Raw genomic sequence first — 24532 nt, forward strand, 5'->3', positions numbered from 1 at the left:
CCTGGCCCTCGATACGTGGGACATTCCTTCTCCTTCCTCTCCCTAGGTTCCCAGGTCTGGCTCTGCCACCGCTTGTTGAGGGATGGGGGCTAAAGTCTTGCTTGTTCTTTGGGCCTCAGTAGCCTTATCTGTAGAAGGAGGAGTAGGCTGAGGCCCCTCCCGGCTTTAAAGCCCCCTCAACTTGGTATCCTGCTCCCTGACTCCTGCCAATGCCCTTTCCCTGGCCTGGCTGGGTGCCGGCTCCTCGCACAAGCTCCTACCTTGTACAGGACGAAGAAGATCAGTAGCAGCAACAACAGTCCCCCGATACTGCTCAGCAGGTAGAGATAGAGCATTTCCTTCTCATATATAACGTCGACCTTCATGATGACCTGGGGGAGAGGAGAGGCGAGGAGTGGAGGGGAGAAGCCGTTCCCGTCCCTGACATTTCTCGTGAATCTCGCGTCAATCCCTAGGTCTCAGCATTTCCCATCTGGACTGTGTCACACACGACATGGGGCTTGGGCCCAGACCCCCTCTGTCCAGTACACCTCCCACCGCAGCCACCGGAATGAACTGGCAAACACACACCATGGACCCCTCAAACCCTTAAAAGGCTTCCCTTAGCCCCAGGATGAAATGCCAAAACCCCAACTCAGTATGCAATGCCTTCCAGAATCTGGCTTCTGGTTACTTTTTCAGCTGCCTTTTCCCTTCTCCAGCTCTGAGCTTTCTGCTCTTAAATCCGCCTCACCCACTCTTTCAGTGCTGGGCTCTGCATGTGCTACTCTCTCTGCCCAGAGCACCTTCCTGTCATGCCCTGCGTGTGGGGTGGGGGCCCCTTGGCTGAGCTACCATCAAACCCAACTTGACCTTGTGGTCTGCTTGTGCCAAGGCAGATGGCTCTGGCTGTGGGAAGGTTCTTACTGCACTAAAGCCCAAACCTTCTCCTCTGTGGCTTCCCACGCTCCCAGCTCCAGCCCTCCCAGCTCGGCCCCGGGGTTCCTCCCGTTGCTCTGCTGCTCTCTGTTCCTGGGTCTTCTGAGGAGGAAGAGAGATACCTGGGCCAGCGAGGCATTGCTGCCATAGAGGTGAAAGTGCTTGCTGCTGTTGAAGGAGATGGAGAGGGAGCTGCAGAGGCTGAACATGGAGGAGTTCTGCGGGCGGGAGGGGGAGGGGCAGGCATCAGGCCAGAGGCAACAAGGACTGAGAACCCACTGACTTCTGCCCCCCAGCGCAACGCAAGGGGCAGAGGCCGAGGCCGAGGAAAATGGGTCCTAGTGGGTGCACCACCTCTACCCCATTCTCTCTTGGAGCGTTCTAACGTGCCGCTCGCCGTTGTTGGAAGGACATTTTTCCTACAAAGAACATCTAAGAATTATCTATAGGCCCCTGAAAACAGTCCTGCAACTTTTAAACAAATCATGGTCCTCTTTCATCTGCAACTGTGTACATGTTGGGGATATTTCTCAAGACAGAACAAAAAAATGCCGGGATGCTCTCTAGGGGGAAGGAAGCCCACCCCTCAGCCCTCGAGGCCCGCTCAGAACCACGTGGAGTCTGTTGCCATCAGGTGCTACCTTAATCTCCCCCTTCAGCTCCACTGTCCCGATCACTTGGACGAGGCTCTCCTGCTGGTGGTGGACTGGGCAGCGGAACTTGGCTCCAAATGAGCAAGGCTGCCGGGCAGAAGGAGAGCAGGGGATCAGGGAGGGCTCTGCCCACCTGCCCTCTGCCCAGCCCCTGCCCAGTTTCTGAGGTCCGGGCCCACACCTCGGCCACGTCAGATGGACTCTCCAGATCCTCAGAGAGGCAGGTAACAGGAGGCTCCTGGGAAGGATGAGGCAGGGTCTTCAGTTAGTCCAGAGCTAAGAGGGCACGTTGGCCCCTTGAGGCCAGACCTGGCATTCCTCCCCACTCTCGGATACCACCTTTCATCTCAGTTCTCCCCCACGGGCCTGCTGCGGGTTCAACCCTCCTCACTCCTGTCCCTACACATTTCTCCCCTCCCCCTCCCAGAGATGTGGGAGCCCTTCCCTCCTTGGGCGGCACTCACCATCTGCACGTCCCACTTCTGCCTGATGGGCCCCTCGCTGCGAGGCCCTGGTACCCTAACCAAGGCTTCCAGGGGGATCATGTTGTCATTGACATGAGGCTGGATCCTCACCTGGTACAGAGGACAAGGGGATGCAGAGTCCTGAATGCCACCCCAACAGCCACCCCAGATCCAGTCCTCCTTAGCTGGGGCCCAAGGGCCTGCTCTTTGTTAGGCAGTGGGTAATGGTTAACCATACCCTTCCAGCATGGGTTCCATACGCCTCTCTACTTCCTCCATGTGTCTAACCCTCGCCCATCCTGCAAGGTACTGCTCAAACATCATTCCTGATGGTTTGGCACCCTCATTCCCCAGCAAGATGGCAAAGCATCTGCTCGTGTGTCTGTATCCCCGCTAGACTGTGAGCTTCAAGAGGGCAGGAGCTGTGGCTCATTTCACCTGCAATTCCCTACAGCCTTGACACACTACCTAGCACATAACCAGTCTCGCAAAAAAGTAGTTTTTTGAATGAGTGGAAGAAGGAAGGGCATTTAACAAGGATAGATGCAAAAAAATGCTTGCACAATGCAGGCTGGGATAGACATTTTGGCAAGTGCACTGAATTTTAAATTATCTATCTATCTATCTATCTATCTATCTATCTATGTTGCTTTAGTTCTCAGTTGTGTCTTCGGAATCGTGGCATGAGGGCATCTTAGTTGTGGCATGGGAACTCCTAGTTGCAGCATGCATGTGGGATCTAGTTCCTGGACCAGGGATTGAACCCAGCTGCACCCCCCCCCCCCGCCACATTGGGAGCACAGAGTCCCACCCACTGGACCACTAGGCAAGTCCCAAGTCACTGAATCTATTTAAGAAACATTTCCTAGGGGTTCCCTGGTAGCTTACTGGTTAGGATTCTGGGCTTTCACTGCTGTGGCCCAGATTCTGAGATCCTGCAAGCCACGCAGTGCAGCCAAAAAAAAAAAAAAAAAAAGCATTTCCTCAGTGCCTTTTGTATAAAAGATCTATCTTTGCTGGGCTGGAAGACCCAGAAATGTAGAAGAAAATGACACAGGACTAGCACCAATGAATCTCAGGGAGGCCAAGCAGGGAAATACATATCCAGTTTGTGGGGTTCTATCACTTATTCATTCAAAAGACGTACATGGATGCTTTGAAAACATCAGTTAAGTTAAATCTAAATGGCCTAATGTCAAAGGCAGCATTTGAATTTAGCTGTGAAAGGTGGAGAGGAGTTTAACAGATAAAGATGGGGGAAGGCAGTGAGAAGCGAAAATGCAGGGAATTAGGAGAGTACCAGGCGAGTGTGATGTGGCTGGAGGGTAGGGTGCAATTGTACTTCTAGTTATATATACAGGAGAAACAAAACATATGTCCATACAAAAACCTGTACAAGAACGTTCAAGCAGCATTATCCATAATAGCCCCAAATGGAAGCAACCCAAATGTCCATCAGCTGAAGAATGGATAAATCAAATGTGGCCTGTCTTACAAAAGAATATTACTTGGCAAAAAAAAAAAAAAAAAAAGAAATACTGACTCACCCTACAACATGGATGAACCTTGAAAATCCTATGCTAAGTGAAAGAATCCAGTAACAAAAGACCACATGTTGTATGATTCCTTTTATATGTAATGTCCAGGGTGGGCAAATCTATAGAGACAAAAGTAGTGGCTGCCAGGAGCTGGGGGATGGAGGAAGGGGTGTGTGTGTGTGACTACAAACAGGAACAGGGTTTCTTTTTGGAGTAATAAAGATGTTCTAAAATTAGATTATGGTGATGGTTGCACAACTTTGTGAATATACTAAAAGCCATTGAATTGTACACTTTAAATGGGTAAATTGTATGGTATGTGAATTCAATCTCAATAAAGCCATTAAAAGACAAAAAAACCAGGGACTTCCTAGGTGGTGCACTGGTTGAGAATCCGCCTGCCAATGTAAGGGACATGGGCTCGATCCCTGCTCCAGGAAGAACCCACAGGCTGCAGAGCAACTAAGCCCGTGCACCACAACTACTGAGCCCGTGTGCCGCAGCTACTGAAGCCCATGTGCCTAGAGCCTGTGCTCCGCAACAAGAGAAGCCACAGCAGTGAGGAGCCCTCGCTCCACAACGAAGAGCAGCCCCTGCTCGCCACAACTAGAGAAAGCCTGTGTACAGCAACGAAGACTCAATGGAGCAAATAAATAAATAAATAAATAAATAAATAAATTTATTAAAAAGAAAAAGACAAAAAAACCAAAAGATGCTAGGAAGACATCCCAGGGGAGATCAGCGACCAGCTGCAGGCATAGGTGCATTGGGGGAGCAAGGCGGGCATAATTCAGAGTTGTCATTTGGGAGGGGGACCCTGACACTGTGGGACGCTAGACACACCTCGTGGGAACGGACACAACAGATACAACAGAGCAATCAGTAGTGCAAGCCCAGAGCCCCGCATCTGCTAGGAGGTAATGGCAATGATGACAAAGCAGAGGACGGAGGGTTAGAACACGAAGGTGGTAACAGTCTCTACTTGCTGAACACTTAGTGGGCTAGGCCTCGTCTGAGTCTCACTAAATGTATGCTCTCATTTAGTTCTTTCAATATCCCTATGGGGTGGGCAGTACGATCATCCCCATTTTACAGATGAGAGAACTGAGGCTCAGGGAGATTCACTAATTTGTCTGAAGCGGTCAAGTGGTAGTGCTGGCATTTTAACCCAGGCTGTGACTCCAGAGACTGGAACCACCATGCTCCACCAGCTTCCTTGGGTGACAGGGGTAATAATAATGCTAAAACCAGCCAATGTTGACTGGTACCTTTCACGTCAGCACTATGCTAAGCGTTTAAACTGCATTCTGGGAATTCCCTGGCGGTCCAATGGTTAGGACTCCGCGTTTTCACTGCGGAGGGCGCGGGTTTGATCCCTGGTCAGGGAATTAAGATCCCACAAGCCACACGGCAAAGCAAAACAAACAAACAAACAAACAAACAAACAAGTATAACCCCAACTAGGTTCTCTCTGGAAAACATGAATCGGATTCTGTACCTAATTGAGAACACAATTAGGAGATCAAATGTCTATATAATTGAATCTTAAAAGAAAATGGAACTTTCCACTTCAAAAAACTAACAAAAACCCAGACAACATTGTAAATCAACTATACTTCAATAAAATAAATTGAAAAAACAAACTCCGAAAAACTAGATTCTTTCTCAGAGCCCTTCTGGCTCTCCAGTTCTGTGATTCCAGAAATAATTTATCCAGTGGTAGAAAGAAGCCCGTGAGTACACGCCACTGAGAGTGTTTCAAGGAAAGAATCACAGAACGAGGTGGAGGGCTGGGCTCGCTGAGGACGGGACCGGGTCTAGCTGGTCTCTACATCCTTGGTCCTCCGGATGGAGCTGAGCGTGGGCCTCTAGGGACCCTTTCACATGGAGGTTCATACCTGGTAGATGTGCTTGACATGGTGGATCTTGGGACCTTTGGGGGTGAACTTGATATAGAGCGTGGAGTTTTCCTGGCTGTGGAGAGAGAGGAGCAGCTGCAGAAGCTGGAGAAGACAGTGGCCCAGTCATCCAGGGGGCCCTGGGCCAGGGGAAGCCTCGGAGTTGCCAGCCACTGTGCTAGAGACGGTGCAGGCACGATCTCATATCATCCTGACACCGCTCTGCTCTTGCCCTTTGGAAACTAAGGCTCATGGAAAAGGTCAGTCTTGCCCAAAGCCCTGCAGTACGGGACCAGGACTGGAACACAGGTGAGTGGCCTTTGGAACTGTGTTCTCCCCACTAGACACCACCTTGCCAGGGCCTCCACTGTCCTCTGGGCCCCACTGCTCATCCCCTCGAGAACTGCACCAGCCTCCCACCCCATCCTTCCAACGGCCTTCCTAACACCACTCTCTCATCCTGCCACGTACCTCCTCCGAAGCCATCAATGGCTCCCTGCTGCCCGCAAGGGTCAGGTCCAAAGCTCCCGCATATCCAGACCTGCCTGCTTCCTAGCCAGCCTGACCGCTGCTCCCCGCACACATCCTGCCATCTCCTGGGCCTGCCCACGCTCTGCTCCCCGGATCTGCCCCACTGTTTGCTGCCTCCACACCTTCCCCTATGCTAGCCTCTCTGATGAGAGTGGCTGCCTTCCTTCCTGGCCCTCATCTGAACCCCCTCATCCTCCAGGCCCCAGTTCAAGCCCCTATTTTCCATGACCCCTTCCAAGTCTCCTCCAACCCACATCACCTTTCCTGGCTCTAATTTCATATCACACCTCAGACATTATCATTGTGTTGGGCATTTATGTTCAAAAGCACCGGGGACCCCGGCTCACACATGGGCCCTGGTCTTATCTCATCGAGCTGACTTAACAATGCCACTTCCCTTTTCTGGCTTCATCCCCTTTACTGTAAATGAAAAAAGCCAACTAGTGATCCCCATGGGTCCTTCCTGCCACAGCATTCTGAAACTCACTTACTCTGTATGTACATGAGTTCTGGCTCTCCTACCTGACCACCAACTCTCTGTGGGCAAAGGTCCTTGGGAAAACTTTTCTGTCTCTTCCAGCTCTGCTGACCCCGGGGAAGAGGGAATTTAGCATGGCTGGGAATGGCAAAGAGCTTGGCTGGGCTTTGGAGTCGCACAGACTGAAGTTCAGATCCTGGAGTCAGTACTTCCTAGCTGTAAGACTCTGGGCAAGTTCCTCCTGTCTCTGAGCCTCCTTGTTCATCAGTAAATAGGAGAGAGGCAAGCTGCCTCACAAGGGAAAGCCCCCCAGCTGTGCAGCGCAGCTGGCGCAGAAGCAGACATCAGGTCAGCATTCAGTACACTTTTCCTTCTGTCAGTAAGTATCGATCTGACTCCGAGTTCTTCAAGGGCCTTCACTCTACTGAGTGTTGAAAACTGCTGAGATTGTGGCTGGCATCAGTTCTAATCACTCCTGGGGCTCTAGGAAAGGAGGAGGGGGCTTTGAAGGGCAGCCCCGGGAGGCAGGCTGGGGCCCTGGGTGGGGAGGCTGAAGTGGGAGGAGAGCGGGGATGGCTGCTAGGGACTCACTCCTTGGTGAGGATGTTGATGGGATACAGGACTGGGATGCTTCTGGTGGCCAAGTTGTTCTTCAGGAGGCCTGAGTCCTCGTTGCTGCTGCAGGGGGCAAGGTAGAGGGCAGTGTTAGGAGACGGTGTGGCCAGGACCACGTAACAGTCTGAGGCCAGGGCGGGCAGGGCTGCTGGCAGGGGCCTGCTCACCAGCTCACATTGGCGTGCAGCTCAACAAAGTCCCCCCAGAAGCTGTCCGGCAGCGTATGAAACATCACCTGGATATCAACCTGGCAGGGGAGGAGAGCGGAATGAAGAAGGAAGGGGCCTGGGCCTCGAGGGGCCGCCTTTGCCCCTCACAGCACCCATGCCTCCACTGCTATAGTCGCAGTGACCACTTATCTCAAGCCCTGGGCTGGGTGTTTTATCCCCATTGTAGAGACGAGGAGACCGAGGTTCCGAGGGATTAAATCATGTGTGTAAGGTCACAAAATGAATGACCCAACCCTGGGTTTCTCTGATTCCAAAGTCCAGGCTCTCAATCACGGCACAGGACTCCTCTGCACACAGCCTCTTGCGGTAGGAGGACGGGTAAGCCCAGCCTTGTCAATCACCTTCAGCTTCCCCAGAGCCAGGAGCTGCTTGGCTCTTGGCGGCTGGAAGCACTCACCAAGCTGCCTGCTTTGAAGATGGGAGAGCTCACGTTGCAGGAGAGGGCCCTGCTCTGAAGCTCCTCGCAGCTCACAGGTATATGGCTGTGGGGCTGGGGGTGAGAAGAGAGAGAAGAACGTTTTTAGTGGGCAAGGCTAAGGGTTCCCCAAAGGCCACCAACCCTCAGGGCCCACCTCCTTCCACTGTATCCCTGCCAGGACACACTTGCAGAGAGGTGGGGCCAAAGAATCAGGGGTTCAGTACAAAGATGTTCCCTGCAATATTATTTATCATAGGGAAAAACTAGAAGTGATCAAACAACCCAAAGAGATGGGAATGGTTCCGTGAATCGTGGTACAATCACAGGAGAGAGTTAAAATGCTGCTACATCCATACATTTAGCAATCACTTACAAAATGAACATGACCCTGGAATAAGAAGGACGAAACCCTTCATCTTCATCACTGTCTGGTAGGGATGTGATGAAGCTCAGGTTGGGAAGAAAATTAGACAAGGAAATAGAGGCTCAGAGAAGTTGAGCGACTTCCTCACAGTCTCACAACTGGGTAGCCTGGCAGGGACCTGGTAGGAGCTTGAACACAGGTCTGTTTGATTCCAGATCTCAAGTTCTTCATCACTCTACTAGATGCCCCTTAAGGAAGCATTTAGTGTTTCTGTATGAGAATAATTCCATCAACAGATGAATGGATAAGGAAAATGTGGTATATCCATGTGATAGAATATTAGCCTTAAAAAGGAATGAAATTCATACCTGCTATCACAGGGATGAACCTCAAAAGCATTACGCTAAGGTGAAGACCATTATGCTAAATGATGTAAGATGGACACAAAAGGACAAATATTGTATGATTCAACATATACAAAATATCTAGACTAGGCCAACTCATTGAGACAGCAAATAGAATAGCGGTTATCAGTGGCAGAGAGAGGGGAATGTGGAGCTATTGCTTACGGGTATAGAAATTCTGATGATGGCAAACTTCTGCAAATAGGTAGTGGGAATGGCTGCATGCACTATGAATGTGCTTTTTTTTGGTGGTGGTGGGGAGTTGGTCACACCACGTGGCTTGTGGGATCTTAGTTCACTGACCAGGGACTAAACCCAGGGCCATGGTAATGAAAGTGCTGAGTGCTAACCACTGGTCAACCAGGGAATTCCCACTGTGGGTGTTCTTAATACCACTGAATTGTATGCTTAAAAATGGTTAAAATGGTAAATTTTATTTTACGTATATTTTACCACAATAACATTCTACTTATTTATTACTTTAAAAAAAATTTTTTTGGCTGCACCACTCAGCATGTGGGGTCTTAGTTCCCCGACCAGGGATCGAACCCATACCCCCTGCATTAGAAGCATGGCATCTTAACTGCTGGACCACCAGGGAAGACCCCACAATAAAATTTTTTTTAAAAATGGAGGAAAAATAACCATATGGAGAGCAAAATGCCAATTAGTTAAAATAAATCTAGAATAAATAAATATACAATGTAATTTATACCTATGTGTGGAAACAGAAGGATGAACACCAAATTATTAAAAGTCGTAATTGCTGAGTCCTGTAAGTATGAGTGTTTGTCTTCTGTAAACTTCTCTGTAGTTTCCAAGTTTCTGTGGTGATCATGTGTTACTTTTGTAATAATAATTAAAAAAATAAAAATTGTACTTAAAATAACTCAGGTCGAGAGAGTAAATCCTAAGCAATCTCATCACACACACAAAGTTTTTTTCTGTTTCTTTAATTTTGTATCCATACGAGATGATAGATGTTCACTAAACTTATGATGATCGTTACATGATGTATGTAAGTCAAATCCTTATGCTGTACACAGTCCACTTATACAGCGCTGTATGTCAATTCTATCTCAATACAACTAGAAGGAAAAAATAATAAAATAATAAAACAACCCAGGCCCTCCTCAGAAATACGTTGGTCACCTTTAAGGGGAAGGTAGCTCGATCTCCCTGAACCTGTGCACATCTTCTTGGTCACCAGGCCCATGAGCCTTTGTCACACTCTCCATTTCACACAACCCTGTCTCTAACCCTGTGATGTCCCCAGCCTCATTTCTTGGTCATCACTCTGAGGCTCACAGAGGGTGAACGTTGTATCTCAGCCCACACAGCTCGAGGGTGGCCATCAGGCTAAGAACCCAGATGTGATCCGAAGACCTCCGCCTACGTCTTCAGTCTGCCCTGACCGCCTGAGGCTCCAAGAGGCAGCACAAGCTGCAGGACAAGCCTGGTACGTGGTTTGCGAGCAGACCCCGCCCTCCTGCTCACCTTGAGCATCTCCACTTTGCGGAAAGAGAGTCCCCGAGGGAAGCTGAGGATGAGCTGGACCCAGTAAGCATCTTCTTTCAAGTTACTCAGTGTCAGCCCCACTGCGAGGCTGGCTGAGGGGGTCAGACGCAGGACTTTGGATCTGGGGGGAAGATCAGGACAAAGTTAGGGGGGCCCCTGAAGGAAGCAGGATCAGAGGTGGGGACTTTCCGAACTGAGGGATCCAGTAGGCCAGAAAAAAGAAATAAACAAAAATAAGCTCCTATGCACAGGCTTTAAGTTTTGCGATCTCATCTATTCCTGATAGGAGAGCTGCAAGGCACCGGCATTTCTCAGCCGGGGAAAGTCAGTGCCAGTGGGGGTCTTCCGACTTGAAGTCCCGTGTTCTTTCTATACACAGGAGCTGCCTCAGGAAAACACTGCGTGAAATAAGAGGGCCCGGGTTTGGAAGCCTTACAGACCCTTCAGTGGAGAACTTCAGCCTCAGGTCAGCCTCACATTTCTTGTCCTCTCCGCAGTTCTTCTCAAAAGGGATCTGAAAGGCAAGACGAAAGGATCAGGATGCTCAGGTCCCCACACCCAGGAGGACTGGACCCCGGCCTCTCTGTCTGCCCCTCTTCCCCTCTTACCTCCTTGGTCTCCGAGTGTGGTGAGGGTCTCAGGATGGGCTGGATGTCCTTGCCCTGCTGAGCACAGAGAAGGAAGGGACAGGAGAGGGTAGCTGAGGCAGTAGAACTGATGGAGGAGAGCTGGAGGGGCTCAGAGCTTGGGGCTCAGCTGGGCTGGCTGTAGTCGGGGCCCTCCCAGGAGCCAATGCATTCCCAGGGCAGGCCCCAACCTCCAGACTCAGCCCAAGGCCGTCTGCACTGCCCTCCTCCAGTGGCAGCTCCTTGAGGGAGGCTCAGGGTGTCCACTCCCCGTCCTGCCAGGAGATCTGGGCCTTGACCACGCAGCTCCCCCAGGTTCTCCCAGCCCGTCCCCTCCACTGGCAGCAACGCTTGGCCGCGCAGCCTCTAGACTCGCCTGCCTGGGACTAACTCTTCCTATGGTTCTCCTCTGTGAACCCCAGCTCTCCATCTCTTATCAGATCAAGGCTACTTTTTTTCAACATTTCCAGAATTTCTGCTCTGGGCCAGACCCCCCCCCCCCACCCAGCCCCACGCCAGAGAACAAAACAGATACACTGTCCATCCTCCCAATTTGGTGGAAGGAGTACAGGGTATGTTTAGAGGATGTAGAAGGGGATCCTATCCCACGGTTGGAGATCAGGGAAGCTTCCTGAAGAGATGGCATCTCAACTGAAATCTACAGGGTGAGGAAGAGGGAGCCAGGTGAAGAGAGTGAAGAGAGAGGAAGAGAGAACAGTTTACACGAAGGCCAAGGCAAGAGAGATCATGCCCGTGTAAAGAGCTGGAAGACTGCAGACTGGCTGGAGTGCCACGTGTCAGGAGGGGCAGGAGAGAGAAGCAGGGTCCAGATTCCCTCCAGCCTTGTAAGCCGTATCAGGCAGTTGAGGGTGATGGGGGTCACAGAATTATTTTATGGGTGATAAACTGTATGTTCTAGAGAGACTCCAGCCTCTGCCACTTCCAGGCCACCTGCCAAGCAGCGTCCAGACTCTTCCCTAAGGGTGGGGGTCCTGGCCGCCTCTGCTGACTGCTTGCACCCACCCAACACTCACACACAGGTTCCGGCCACCCACCAGCCCACAGCCAGTCTCCAAAGGGGCAACCGGGGCCTCTGTCTTGTTCAGTTGTCCTGCCAGAAGCTAAGCCCACCCCCCCACTTCCCGCACACTTAAAACCACGCCTCTGCTCTCTCCACCTACCCAAAGTCTACTTATTCTGCGAGATCCGGAACCAATGACACTTCCCCCCAGGAAGCCTTTTTGACAACTGGGACCTCAAGTATCTTTTTAACCATGAGTTGCTGCACCACACAGTTTGGCGTTTTTTTTTTTTTTTTAAATTAGTGCCAATGGGAGAAACTGCTGGTTGTCCCTAGACATCCTGAGTGTGTGACAGGTTGGGGCTGTCAGTGCAAGCTGCCAAAAGCCACAAGAAAGAGTACCCTTAGCCGTCACGGCTTAACCGTCACCGTGCTCCGGCTCTGGAAGGGAACTCACGATGTTGGGACTTGTTTCTGAGGTGCAGAAACAGTCCTGGAGAAAGACAGAACCTGCTTGTGCCAGAAAAAAAAAAATCCACATCTGGCTTCTAGGCCCAGGGTCTTTCCATGAGACCCTGTTGTATGAGTGTTTTCCTCTTCTTTTACATAACAAAGGCACCCCAGTTAAGGCTTTGAGGGAACTATCTGCCCTCTGCGGAATACCCTTGGGCAAGAAGGCTGATCAGCAGGCTGCCCTGTCCTTTACCAGATAAGGGATGGCCCTAGGCCTTCTAGTGTTCTCTCCCTGAAATTTGCATCTGTTAGAATTTGCCCCATGTTAAAAGCCTAATGAGGTCAGTCTGAAGCTGATGTACAGGGGGACTGGGAGCAGATTCAAGGAAGGGGCTGTGCCCTGGGCAGTCCATCCAAAATTTCTTCCTCTTGAGCGCCCCAGAGCCTCCACCCACCCTGGTCTCCCAACTTCCCAATCCCAGTTTTCCAAATGTCTCTTAAATACAAACTCCCATAGACTCCTTCCTGCTTAAGTAAGCATATTTCGTTTCTATTGCTTGAATCCAATATAATACAGTCCTGCTAAATTGAATCTCTGTTCTCCCTTATTGCCTATCAATTTCTCCAGCTGATCTCTTCTTACCGCCCTTTGGTCCCTCGGTGTCCCTTCTTCCTCCCAGAGAGAGTAATTTAGAGAGACATTGATGGGGGAGATGAGGTCTTGAATGCATACCTGAGGGCGATAAGAATATACTGTATGTCATGAGTTTAAATTTTACCACACTTCCAGTTAAAGGCACAACTTGTCCATACTTTATATGTGATGAAATTCTAGTAGCTATTTGTCTGAGACCTTACCAGGAGTGGAAATATGTTTACTGCACACCAGGTGTTTATAATATGCCCAGCTTGCTTCTCAGTACAAGTGTTCATCCCCCAGCCCCAATTCCAAGGCAGGCATCAGTCATCAACCACAGCACTTTCCCCAGCTGAGTCCTAACAGCAGCCCCTGAATCTTTGTCGAACTCCTCTAGGCAACCATTCACAAAGTTTGCACAAGAAAAGAATATTCTAGAATAACCAGAATATCCCAGTCCCTTGAGAACAGGTGGGGAGGGTCTTAGTCTTTTACATTATTATGTGCCTGACACTTTGGAGACACTCAGATTATACTGACCTAAAATTTCCCCAACTCCAAGAGGTAGGTGTTATTATCCTCACATCATAGACGAGGGAAATGAGGTGTAAAAAGGTGACACAATTTTCCAAAGGGCTAGAACTAGGAAGTGAACCCAAACCTGTCCAACTCCCAAGTCTAAAGTCTTTCCATCATGTCACAGTGCTCCTTCTCTGGAAAATTTATGTTTAAAATTTCTAAATCTGGGACTTCCCTGGTGGTGCAGTGGTTAAGAATCTGCCTGCCACGGTAGGAGACACGGGTTCGATCCCTGGTCTGGGAAGATCCCACATGCTGTGGAGCAACTGAGCCCGAAAGCTACGATTACTGAGCCTGAGTACCACAACTAGTGAAGCCTGCTCACCACCTCACTGAGAAGCCCGCGTACTACAACAATGAGTAGCCCCTGCTCTATGGAACTAGAGAAAGCCTGCACGCAGCAATGAAGACCCAACAAAGCCCGCCCTCCCCCCACCAAAAAAACCTCTAAATCTTGTAGTGGGGGTTTGTGATGTGAGGCAGAGAGGCTCTGAATGATATAAGATTGTGAGATGATAATTGTTGAAACTGAGTGATGGATATTTGGGATTTCATTAAACTACTTTTTCTACTTCTGTATGCCTGAAATTTCCCATAATAAAAAGTTAAAAACAAGCTTCAAAATCTTACACATCAATCATTACTCAGTCTCTTATGAAATATTTAAGAGACTAGGATAAAATTTAATATCAATCCTATCTCACACAGGATGGTTATAAGCAAACTGAATTTGGGTATTTTAGCAGTTATTTAAACTAATAATAACTTAAAAAAATTCTTTCTGGGATGGATGTTAATAAATGACCATGTGTATCTGGCAAATAGTGACACATCACCTTGCCTGAATATTCCACAGGACCGAGCATTCTGTAGTCATTAAAAATAATCTGAAAGCTGGGCTGCAGCATTAATATATGATGTGTGAAAAGAGTACGGAAAAATTGGTAAGTACTTTACAATTGTAATCATGTTAAAAATGCTTATGGACGTGGATTCAGGACTAGAAGAAAATATACTGACGGTATTGTTACTACTGTGATACAGAAGAGCAAGCAGTAGGACTGGGAGATCAAGGTGAAGGTGACCTGTGACCCGTGCTGGACAGTGACGGGTGCTGCCTCCCGCTGTGGTCAGCTCATCCATCCCTTCCCTGCCCCGAGCAGCCTCGCTGGCTCCTTACCGCAAAGTGGAACCAGAACCTAGTGCAGGACTTGACTGAGGTGACAGCTGTGTTACTGCTGAGTTCATGTTTCCCTCCTGGGAACACCCCCCGCCTTCTGGTCCGATGGCCATCCAGCTGCAGAGTGTAAGTGAGGTTGGCAACCAGGTCCCCTGGGCAGGGTGGAAAAGCAAGAGTTGAATGATGGAGGGTCCTGGGGCTGTGAGCCTGGATTTGGGGCCGGCAGCTGCGCTGGGGAGCAGGAGGACAGCACTGACCTCTGAACTGGGAGGTGAGAGACTTGACCTGGAAACAGACTGTGATGTTAACACCTTCCTTCTTGTTTTCGCTGGTGGAATAGGAGCACTCGACTTCATGCACTGGGATCTCGGCCGGGGAGAAGGACATGGTTGTGATGACATCCACCACAGGCCGGGAGCTGCAGGGCAGGAGACAACCAGTGCTCTCCCTTGGCCTCAAATGCCATCCCCAATCAGACCTGGGGCTCCAGCTAGCAGAGTCCAGAGGACCCCCCTTCCCTAACGCAGACCTCAGTGTCACTGTCTCCTTGCAGCAATAATAATAATGAGAATTCACTAGTGCTCTCCATCATGATAATTCACCCTAGTGGCCTTCTGACCCATTTCCCATACAGAAGAATGAGCTTTTACAAAGAACAGTCAGGGAATTCTCTGGTGGTCTAGTGGTTAGGACGCCGAGCTTTCACTGCCGAGGGCGCAGGTTCCTGGTCAGGGAACTAAGATATTGAACTACTTCCATGCCAGTAACCTTTCAAGGATGCCCCATGGTATTCAGAATAAAATCTAAACTTTTCACTGTTTGTGCCATACCACCTGCCTCTCCAGTCTTTTTTTTTTTTAACATTTATTTATTTATTTGTCTGCGTCGGGTCTTAGCTGTGGCATGTGGGATCTTTGCTGCCACGTGCAGGATCTTTAATTGCAGCATGTAGGATCTAGTTCCCCATTCAGGGATTGAACCCAGGCCCCCTGCGTTGGGAGTGCGGTGTCTTAACCACTGGACCACCAGGGAAGTCCCTGCCTCTCCAGTCTTACCTCCTCGCACACGGACCCTCTTTCAGTGCCTTGAACACGTCACACTTTTGCCTGCCTTACAGCCTTGGCACCTCCCAGGGTTTCAACGTAGAAAGCTCTTACCCTGGATTTCTGCAAGCCTGGCTCTTCCTCATCCTTCACGTCCCAGGTCCTCAGAGAGGCCGTTCTTGGCTACTCAAAATATAGTAGGTCTCCCCTGCTATTCTCCCTCACAGAACCCTGTTTGTGTTCCTCACGGCACTTATCACAATTGTAATTATCTATTTATTTGTTTTATCGATTTTTTATTATATGTATCCTCACACGTACATTCTGTAGCCCAACGTCTGGCTCAGTATTGAAGACAACAGGTGCTCAATAAACAACTAGTCCCTCTATGGCGTTACACGAGGCTTCCAGTGACTCTAAGATCTGGGTCAGGCAGGAAATGCCATCACCGTTTCAAAGATAAGGAAACTGAGGTCCTGAGAAGCTAAGCGACTGGGGTAAGATCACCTAAGAAGTCAATGGCAGAGCTTCGACTTGAATCCCCAGGTTACCAGGTTCTAAAGCCATCACACGCTTCTCTAGGAGGTTTTAGTGTCACATAGGCCTGGGTTCAAATCCCAGTCTGTCATTGGATAGCAGCTGTTTAACCTGGAGTCAGACACGAAGCCAGTATAAAAGGAGAACCAAGTTCACAGGGCTGGGCCGAGGACCAAAGGCACTGGTGTCCGCAAGCATTTAGCACGATGCTTAGTACATCATAACTGCTCAAAGGATGAGAGCCATAATTATCCCCAGGTAGGACTTGGGAGTCCCATCTTACCTCAGCATGATCACCTGGCCCTCAGCCCCCACAGCCACATCTGCCAGGCCATCCCCGCCAAGGTCCTTCACCCCGTGGATGGAGCGTCCAAACCACTGAATTCCTGGGAATATCTGGGCCCCTTCTATCCGCTGAGACCAAGAGAGAAATTCATGCTAAGCTAGGGGAGAGGACGGGTGGAAGGGCTGGAAGAGTTGGGCTGGGGAGTGGGGTCAGGGCTTGGCAGCTTCCAGGTGCCTGGGAATGGGTTCGATTGGCAGGTGGGGTACCTCACCTGACTGGGCCAGGGGCTCAGCCCCCCTTGCTGCCCATTGAAGATGTACACAGCCCCCTGCTCCTCCAGAGGGGCTCCCACAGCCACGTCTGGCAGCTCATCCCCGTTGATGTCCGACAGGGCAGTGATGGCTGCTCCAAATCTCCCAAGGGGGTAGCCAGGGTCCCCCTGCAGCTCTGAGACCATTTCGAACACCAGCTGGGAAGGAGCAAGGCAACAGGTCCCACCTCAGTCCCTCAGCAAGCTTTCACTGGGTGAGGCACTGTGGACACGAAGAACACTACAGAAATATCAGGTGTGGTCCTTTACAGAATTGGAACGGTGCTGTCAGACCAACCTGGGTTCAAGTTCCAGCTCCACCTTTGCTTTTTTTTTTTTTTTTGGTGGAGTCCTAACCACTGGACCGCCAAGCAATTTCCCACCTTTGCTATCTGTGTGACCTTGTGCCTTTGGAAAGTTGCCCAGCCTTGCTGAGCTGCAACGTTCCCATGTGTAAAATAAAGCTCGTAGTATCCCAGAAGGTGGTTTTGAGAATCAAACGAGGTATCCTATATGTGAACAGTTTGGCACTGGGCCTTGCACACATCTTACCCACCCCCGCATAGCTACCGTTGTTTGTCATTGTTCTAAAAGTCTGATGAACACAGGATCAGGCAGGGAAAGGCTTTCAGAATGACTGAGAGCCGAGAAGGCCTGGGAGTCTCTTCCTCCCACATCCTCCACGCCGTGTCCCCGTCCCCACCTTTTTCTTCTGGTAGATAAACACCCGGCCTCCTCTCTGCTCCCCATAGAACAGAGGAGCCCCAATCAGCAGCAGCTCTGTCTCCCCGTCTCGGTCCACGTCAACACCACACAGCTCGCCACCAAAATAAGAGCCAATCTGCAGGGAGGGGAAGGCGTCTGAGGAAGAAACCAAGAGCAGGACGCCTCCCTCCCCGACCAACGCACCATCTCTGTCCTACGCCAAGCCCTCAGAGGACGTTTCAAGTCCCGGATCCCACGTAGAGCCCGTGTGCATGCAGACAGGTTGGGTTCTGACGTTGGCAAGTGGGGATGACAAAGCTCACCTCAGAGGCTTTGTGGGGAACAAATGTGACGGTGCTCGGCACAGAGCCTGCGCTCCGCAAGGGCATGAGCGTCCGGAAGACAGCAGGGAGCATGAGTCGTGTCACCCCAGCCCTTCAGCGGCAGACGCCCCTGCAGCCGTGCTCACCTGGGTCCCATCTATTTTCTGGGTCTGTCTCCAGGGTGTTTCTCCCTTTGACTTTTGGAACAGCTGCACTCGCCCCACGTGCTGGTATCGGGGGGCTCCAGCTGCCAGCAGCGACGTGGTCCCTCGGGAGGGCAGCCAGGTCACCGTGTAACCTGAGGAAAGAGAGAGCCAGGGGCTTGGAGTTAGGAACACAACAGCTGCTGAAAGAAGTTAAAACCATGGGGAAAAGGCGGCAGGGACCCTGGGAAGCTGGGTTAGCAGCCAAGATGCATGGAGACGGCCAGAAGACCGTCTCCTGGGAGGAGCAGCCATCTGCCCTGAGGGGTCCACATCCTGCCATCAGGGTCCAAGACTGCATTTCTCAAACCACGGACAACATGCACGCACAGGACAAAGCAGCCACATACTACAGGGTAAACATCTTGCTGAGGCTCAGTTCACCTAAGGGTTTGTAAAGGAGACCACCTTCTTTTTAAAGAATAAAAAAAAAAAAAAGAATAAAATAAAATGAGATATATTAGTAAGAAGAAGGCAAAGTTTGCACAAAGATGAAACATAAAGCAGGAGATGCCTCAAGACTGCCAGCCTGCCCTATTTCAAACTATATAGAGATATATCCAATGGGCTTTGTTTCTCTGGAGAATCCTGACTGATAAAATAATATACACACATGTATATTATTCTTTATAGATATGTGTGTATATATATAAAGAGAGATAAAGCAATGTCAACAACCGATAAATACAGGTGAAGGGTATACGGGTGTTCATTGTACTATTAGCTTTCCTCAAAGTTTGAAAAACTTTTCATAAAAATTTGGTAGTAAAGATTAAAAGTGTGTTATGTGTTTCAATGAAAAATTCGGGGAAGGTAGTACAGATCAGTCAGCATGGAGACACAGCCTAATAAAAATACTGAAATTTAAACATAAAGAGTGGTGACTGTATAGCACAGAGAATATAGCCAATATTTTATAATAATTTTTTTAATTAATTAATTTTATTGGCTGTGTTGGGTCTTTTTTGCTGTACGCTGGCTTTCTTTTTAGTTGCGGTGAGTGGGGGCTACTCTTCGTTGTGGTGCGCAGGCTCCTCATTGCCATGGCTTCTCTTGTTGCAGAGCATGGGCTCTAGGCGCATGGGCTTCAGTAGTTGCAGCACATGGGCTCAATAGTTGTGGCTCACGGGCTCTAAAGCGCAGGCTCAGTAGTTGTGGCGCACTGGCTTAGTTGCTCCGTGGCATGTGGGATCTTCCTGGAGCAGGATTGAACCCATGGCCCCTGCACTGGCAGGCAGATTCTCAACCACTGCACCACCTAGGAAGCCCTATAATAATTATAAATGTAGAATAATCTATAAAACTTTTGAACCTCTATCTTGTGCACCTGAAACTAATACATAATTGTAAACCAACTCTATCTCAAGAAAAAACAAAACAAAACCAGGAGACTTGAAAACATTTCCTGCTTCAAGATATCACTGAGGTTATCTTCATATTTCACAGCTTCTGTGGTTGAGTTCTTTGCCCTCTGCTTCTACATTCACGAAATGCTGAGGAAATGCTGCAGGAAATTGGACCAAGGATTGAGCAAGAGCTAGGAGCCATCTCATAGGAATGCTCTGAAGAAGACTCACTGACCCGATTTGCCCTTCTCTGCTTATTTTTTTTAATTAATTTCTTATTGGAGTACAGTTGATTTACAAGGGTGGGTCAAACATTATCCACACTATGGCTGTAGAATTTACAGGAGTTTTAATATAACTGGAGTGCGGATAATTTTTGACTCACTCTCATACAATGTTGTGTTAGTTTCTGCTGTACAGCAAAGTGACTCAGTTATGCACATATGTATATCCATTCTTTTTTAGATTCTTTTCCCATATAGGTCAGTACAGAGTACTGAGTAGAGTTCCCTGTGCTATACAGTAGGTCCTTATTAGTTATCTATTTTATACCTAGCGGTGTGTATACGTCAATCCCAATCTCCCCATTTATCCCTCCTCCACTTGAGCATCTTTGCTTAGAGCAGTCCAAAGTGAGTGAGAGAAACAGATGTCCCAGACTCTATAGCCCATAAAAAGAAGGGTGAAGAGGCTGAACAGTCTCCTGATTCTTCATGTATATTCCTGAAGCACAAGGGTTAAGATCTTGCCCTTGGGAATCAGAGAGACAAGGTTTTAATCCAAGTGTTACTTCTTCCTGGCTGTGTAATCTTGAGTAGATTACTTCATGTATCTGAGCCTCCGTTTTCTCATCTAGAAAAAAAACACCGGGACAATACCAACCTTATAGGGTGGTTTTGAGGATTAAATAAGACAAGGGATGTAAAATGCTTAGCACCATGCTAGTGAAATCTAAAGTAAGATCTGAAGGATAGTAGCCTAGTAGGCATTCGAGATTATATTTACTTCTACATAAACACACACATACGTCTATGTGTGTGTGTGCATAGTAGGGTGGGTGCCTAACTAGAGATGCAACTTTGGGGTTATTTCTTCTTATTTAGTGAGCAACTTTGCCAGCTATTTTGCAGTACAGTCATCTCTATGTATCCGCAGAGGATTGGTTCCAGGACCTGCCCTGATACCAAAATCCACAGATGCTCAAAGTCCCACAACTGGCTTCCAAATCTGGGGATTCAACCAACCATGGATCATAAACATGGAACCTGTAGCTGCAGAGGGCCAAATGGATACTGCAGAACAGAAAACCACCTTGAAGGCAGTAGTGTAGGTGCTGTAGTATAAGTGCAGTGGTTACTAAGCACAGACTTTGGGGCTGGACTAAAGGAGTTCCATCTACTAGTTCTGTGACCCTGGGCAAGTTATTTAAAGTCTCCTGGGGGACTTCCCTGGTGGTGCAATGGTTAAGAATCTGCCTGCCGATGCAGGGGACAAGGGTTCGATCCCTGGTCCGGGAGGATCCCAGCATGCCGTGGAGCAACTAAGCCCATGTGCCACAACTACTGAGCCTGTGCACTAGAGCCCTCAAGCCACAACTATTGAGCCCTCATGCCACAACTACTGAAGTCCGTGTGCCTAGAGCCCGTGCTCTACGACAAGAGGAGCCACCGCAATAAGAAGCCCATGCATCGCAACAAAGAGTAGCCCCTGCTTGCCGCATCTAGAGAAAAGCTGGAGCACAGCAACAAAGACCCAACGCAGCCAATAAATGAATAAATTTATTAAAAAAAATAAAGTCTCCTGGGCTCAGTTTCTCCATCTGTAAAATAGAGATGATAAAAAATACCTATTCATAGGGTAGTTGGGAGGATAAAATGAGATAAAATAAGTTAATATGTGTCATGCACTTAGAACAGTACCTGGCACATAATACTTGCTCAATAAAGAATGTCAAAAAAAGAAAAGGAAAAAAATTACTGAGGGCAGTCTCCCTTAGAAGGGAAGATGCACCAATTTTCTTGAGGAAACTATTTACTAAGATCTTTGTGTTCTGAGAGTTTAATAATAGTCTTTGTGTACTGCATCCACCCACAGGCAGGAGTCAAGGGTGAGGCAGGGTGCAGGGTGGTGGTTCTAGATCTATGAGGAGGTAGAACCTGGAAGCTGTCCTATCCCAGGGCTCTTGGAGTCAGTTTGTGCCTTGAGACAGGCTGACTCTTTGAATGTGAACTAGAAGAGCTATAACCCCAAGCACAAGGGCGAGGTCCCTCTGCTCCTGAGACTGGCATCGCCTTGGATGGACAGCATCCCCAGGACTGTGTAGGACAAGACACCACGAGGCAGAGAGAAGCAACAGCAATTGTGGATTGACCAGACTTGTTTCCTCTGTGCTAGGCATCTAGAGAACTCCTGAGACTGAATCAACCCTGGAGTTCCTGGACAATTCAAGAGGAAGAAGCCTCACGAAGGAGAGGCTGGTCCTCCTACAAGTGAGGCAGGTTGTTTTAAAATGTACTTGGGATTTAATTTATAGGTACGACTTAGTGATGACACAGAGAGGTCACTGCCATTGAAAAAAGTTTATCACTCACAGCTCCCCAAAGCAGGTGGTGCAGCAGGCCTTGCAGGGCCACAAGGGGGAAGCACCAGGGCCAGCGAGGAGGCAGAAGGAGCAAGGGGAGAGAATGACCCAGAACCCTTATTGCAATTTCAGTGGGAAGGAAGGATGTCGGCAGGGGAGGCAAGTTCGAGCAAACTTAGGACTGGACAGTTCGAATAATGTTGGCAGGCTCTGGGCTATAGGGGTGGTCTTCAGTTGTCTAGTACCTGGGCCAGGGGTGATTTAGGTCAGGGGGGATACCGGCCTGGTGCGTGAAAGTTAGATAAAGGGGTGGTTGGGATGCAGGCTCTGAATTGCCCAGTTGGCCTACGGAAGGCCTGCTCCCAGGCCAGTTGTTTCCTACCCGTAGGAATTAGCTGGCCCTGGGAGGAGCAGTCTCTCCGGGATTAGCAAGGCCTCAAGGTGTCAAAGCATTATAAGATGCAGAAGATAAAAACATGATTAATGCCCAGATGAGGGATTATTACGAGAACAATGAAGACTATTATAACCATATTTAAACTGAGTTTGCTCATGCTGTTGCTTAACTGCTTTCATTATTATTTTGAAAGTCAATCTGAGTGACTCTCTGGTTCCTGAAAGCTGAAAGAACCCAGCAGGAAAGAGAAGTACTCACCCAAATATCCTGCCTTCGCTTCTGGTGTCAGTGGTTCATTCCCGACAAACGTCTCACCCTGCAGGTCTGCCTTCAGGTCGAGAACGCCCCCAGCCCAGTCCTTGGCTCCAACGGCCCCCACAACGCCATGGCCCTGCCCAGGGAGGGGGACGATTCGGGGTCAGCTGCTTTCCCACCACACCCCTCAGCCGGTTGCCTCAGGCCCGCCACTCACCCTGCTGAGGGCTGCGCTGATTCCGCTGGAGGACAGCTCCATGTTGAAGGACGTCAGGTCCTGTTTGCTTGTGCCTGAGGGACAAGGCAGGGAGAATGGGCTGAGACCCAAGAAGCGGTGAACGCAGTGATGCTCATAAGAGGACGGAGGCAAAAAACACAGCCCCCACCCATAGGCAAGGTAGAAAGAGCGTATACTTTTTTTTTTTTTTTTGGCTGCACCGCACGACTTATGGGATTTTGGTTTCCCGACCAGGGCTTGAACCTGGGGCTCTGGCAGTGAGAACGCCAAGTCCCAACCACTGGACCGCCAGGGAATTCCCAAGAGCATGAACGTTAGAGTCAGATGGGGAAGCGACTTACGCCCTGAGTCTCCCATGACTCTCCACGCACCCCGGATGTGGATATTTCGTTATCCGACTCAGCACATCTAAGAGACGGCTCTTTTTTTTTTTTTTCCAATGGCTGAAGGAACGTGTATTTTATTTTTATTTTTTTATTGGAGTATAATTGCTTTATAATGTTGTGTGAGTTTCTGCTCTACAATGAAGTGAATCAGCTATATGTATACATATATCCCCTCCCTCCGATCCCCTCCCCCACATCCCACCCATCTAGGTCGTCACAGGGCACCAAGCTGAGCTTCCTGTGCTTTTTAGCATGTTCCCACTAGGTATCTATTTTACACATGGTAGCGTATATATGTCAATCCTAATCTCCCAGTGTGTCACACCCTTCCTTTCTGCGCCCCCTCCCCCCCACCCCCTCCCTGTCCACATGTGCGTTCTCTACGTTTACAGAAGAGACAGCTCCTGCTTTCTGCTCCTGTAGGCATCCCCTCTTCAATGAATGGCATCCCCACCCACCTAGTGACTCATGCTAAAAGCCCAGGAATCAACCTTGATTCTTCCCTTTTCTCTCCGTTCTACCTCCAACACGTGAGCAAATCATGAATGTTCTACTGTAAAACACATCTGTCCACTTCTCTGAATCGTCTGTATCACCACCACACTGGCCCAAGCCACCCCCCCCTCATGCCTCACTAAGGCAGGAGCTTACTAATTTGGTCTCTTTGGCTTCATTCTTTTTTTTAATTTAAATTTAATTAGTTTTTTTTTTTTTTTTGGTTATGCCTCGCAGCACGTGGGATCTTAGTTCCCTGACCAGGGATCGAACCTGTGCCCCCTGCAGTGGAAGCGCAGAGTCCTAACCACTGAACCACCAGGGAGGCCCCCTTTGACTTCATTCTTCCTCTTTCTACGCCTTTTTCCACAGAGCAAACTGAGTACTGTTTTTTTAAAATGTGCATCAGACTACATCTTTCCCTTTCATAAAACCCCTCATAACTTCCCATTAGCCTGAAAACTAAAATCCAAACTCATGAGGAGCTGGGAGGCCCCTGCCTTCCTCTCCATTCTTCTCTCTCCCTTACTCCCACACACTGACCTTTCTTCCTGTTCCTCCAACATGCCGAGCCCTGCCCCGTCTCTGGGCCTTTGTAGTTGATCTTCTCTCTGACTGGGACGCTCTTTGTCCACACTCCTCCCACGGCTGCCTGACTCTCATCTTTCATGCCTCCTCCACTCAAAAGTCACCTCAGAGTGAATGTTACCTCAATTTTTAAAAAAGCATCTCACAGGAGTCCCCTGGTTGCCTAGTGATTACAATTCTGGGCTTTCACTGCTGTGGTTTAGGTTCCATCCCTAGTCAGGGAACTGAGATCCCACAAGTCCCGCAGCGTGGCCAAAAAAAAAAAAAAAAAGTATCTCAGACAAGCCTTCCTTGAAAAGTTTATTTAAAGTGGC

General features: G+C 49.2%; 1 protein-coding gene across 2 annotated transcripts in view; it reads right to left on the minus strand.

Annotated features, from left to right (window-relative positions):
* The window catches only part of ITGAL (integrin subunit alpha L), a 39460-nt gene that overhangs the window by 2768 nt on the left and 12160 nt on the right, over positions 1–24532 (minus strand). The window contains exons 10-30 of one of the 2 annotated variants that reach the window (XM_057750779.1): positions 22729–22802; positions 22515–22647; positions 17876–18027; positions 17405–17542; positions 16663–16860; positions 16389–16519; positions 14783–14943; positions 14526–14677; positions 12773–12862; positions 10638–10691; positions 10470–10543; positions 10009–10150; positions 7723–7815; positions 7263–7342; positions 7072–7158; positions 5472–5547; positions 2036–2146; positions 1753–1809; positions 1560–1658; positions 1041–1136; positions 261–371 (exon numbers count right to left, since the gene is read on the minus strand). In XM_057750779.1, coding sequence (XP_057606762.1) covers positions 261–371; positions 1041–1136; positions 1560–1658; positions 1753–1809; positions 2036–2146; positions 5472–5547; positions 7072–7158; positions 7263–7342; positions 7723–7815; positions 10009–10150; positions 10470–10543; positions 10638–10691; positions 12773–12862; positions 14526–14677; positions 14783–14943; positions 16389–16519; positions 16663–16860; positions 17405–17542; positions 17876–18027; positions 22515–22647; positions 22729–22802 — 2309 coding nt within the window. Of the gene's footprint in view, positions 1–260; positions 372–1040; positions 1137–1559; positions 1659–1752; positions 1810–2035; positions 2147–5471; positions 5548–7071; positions 7159–7262; positions 7343–7722; positions 7816–10008; positions 10151–10469; positions 10544–10637; positions 10695–12772; positions 12863–14525; positions 14678–14782; positions 14944–16388; positions 16520–16662; positions 16861–17404; positions 17543–17875; positions 18028–22514; positions 22648–22728; positions 22803–24532 lie in introns of both variants that reach the window. The other variant, XM_057750776.1, reaches the window with a different exon arrangement.

Source organism: Hippopotamus amphibius, chromosome 9 (assembly GCF_030028045.1).
Source record: "Hippopotamus amphibius kiboko isolate mHipAmp2 chromosome 9, mHipAmp2.hap2, whole genome shotgun sequence".
In the NCBI taxonomy this organism is placed as follows: Eukaryota; Metazoa; Chordata; class Mammalia; order Artiodactyla; family Hippopotamidae; genus Hippopotamus; species Hippopotamus amphibius.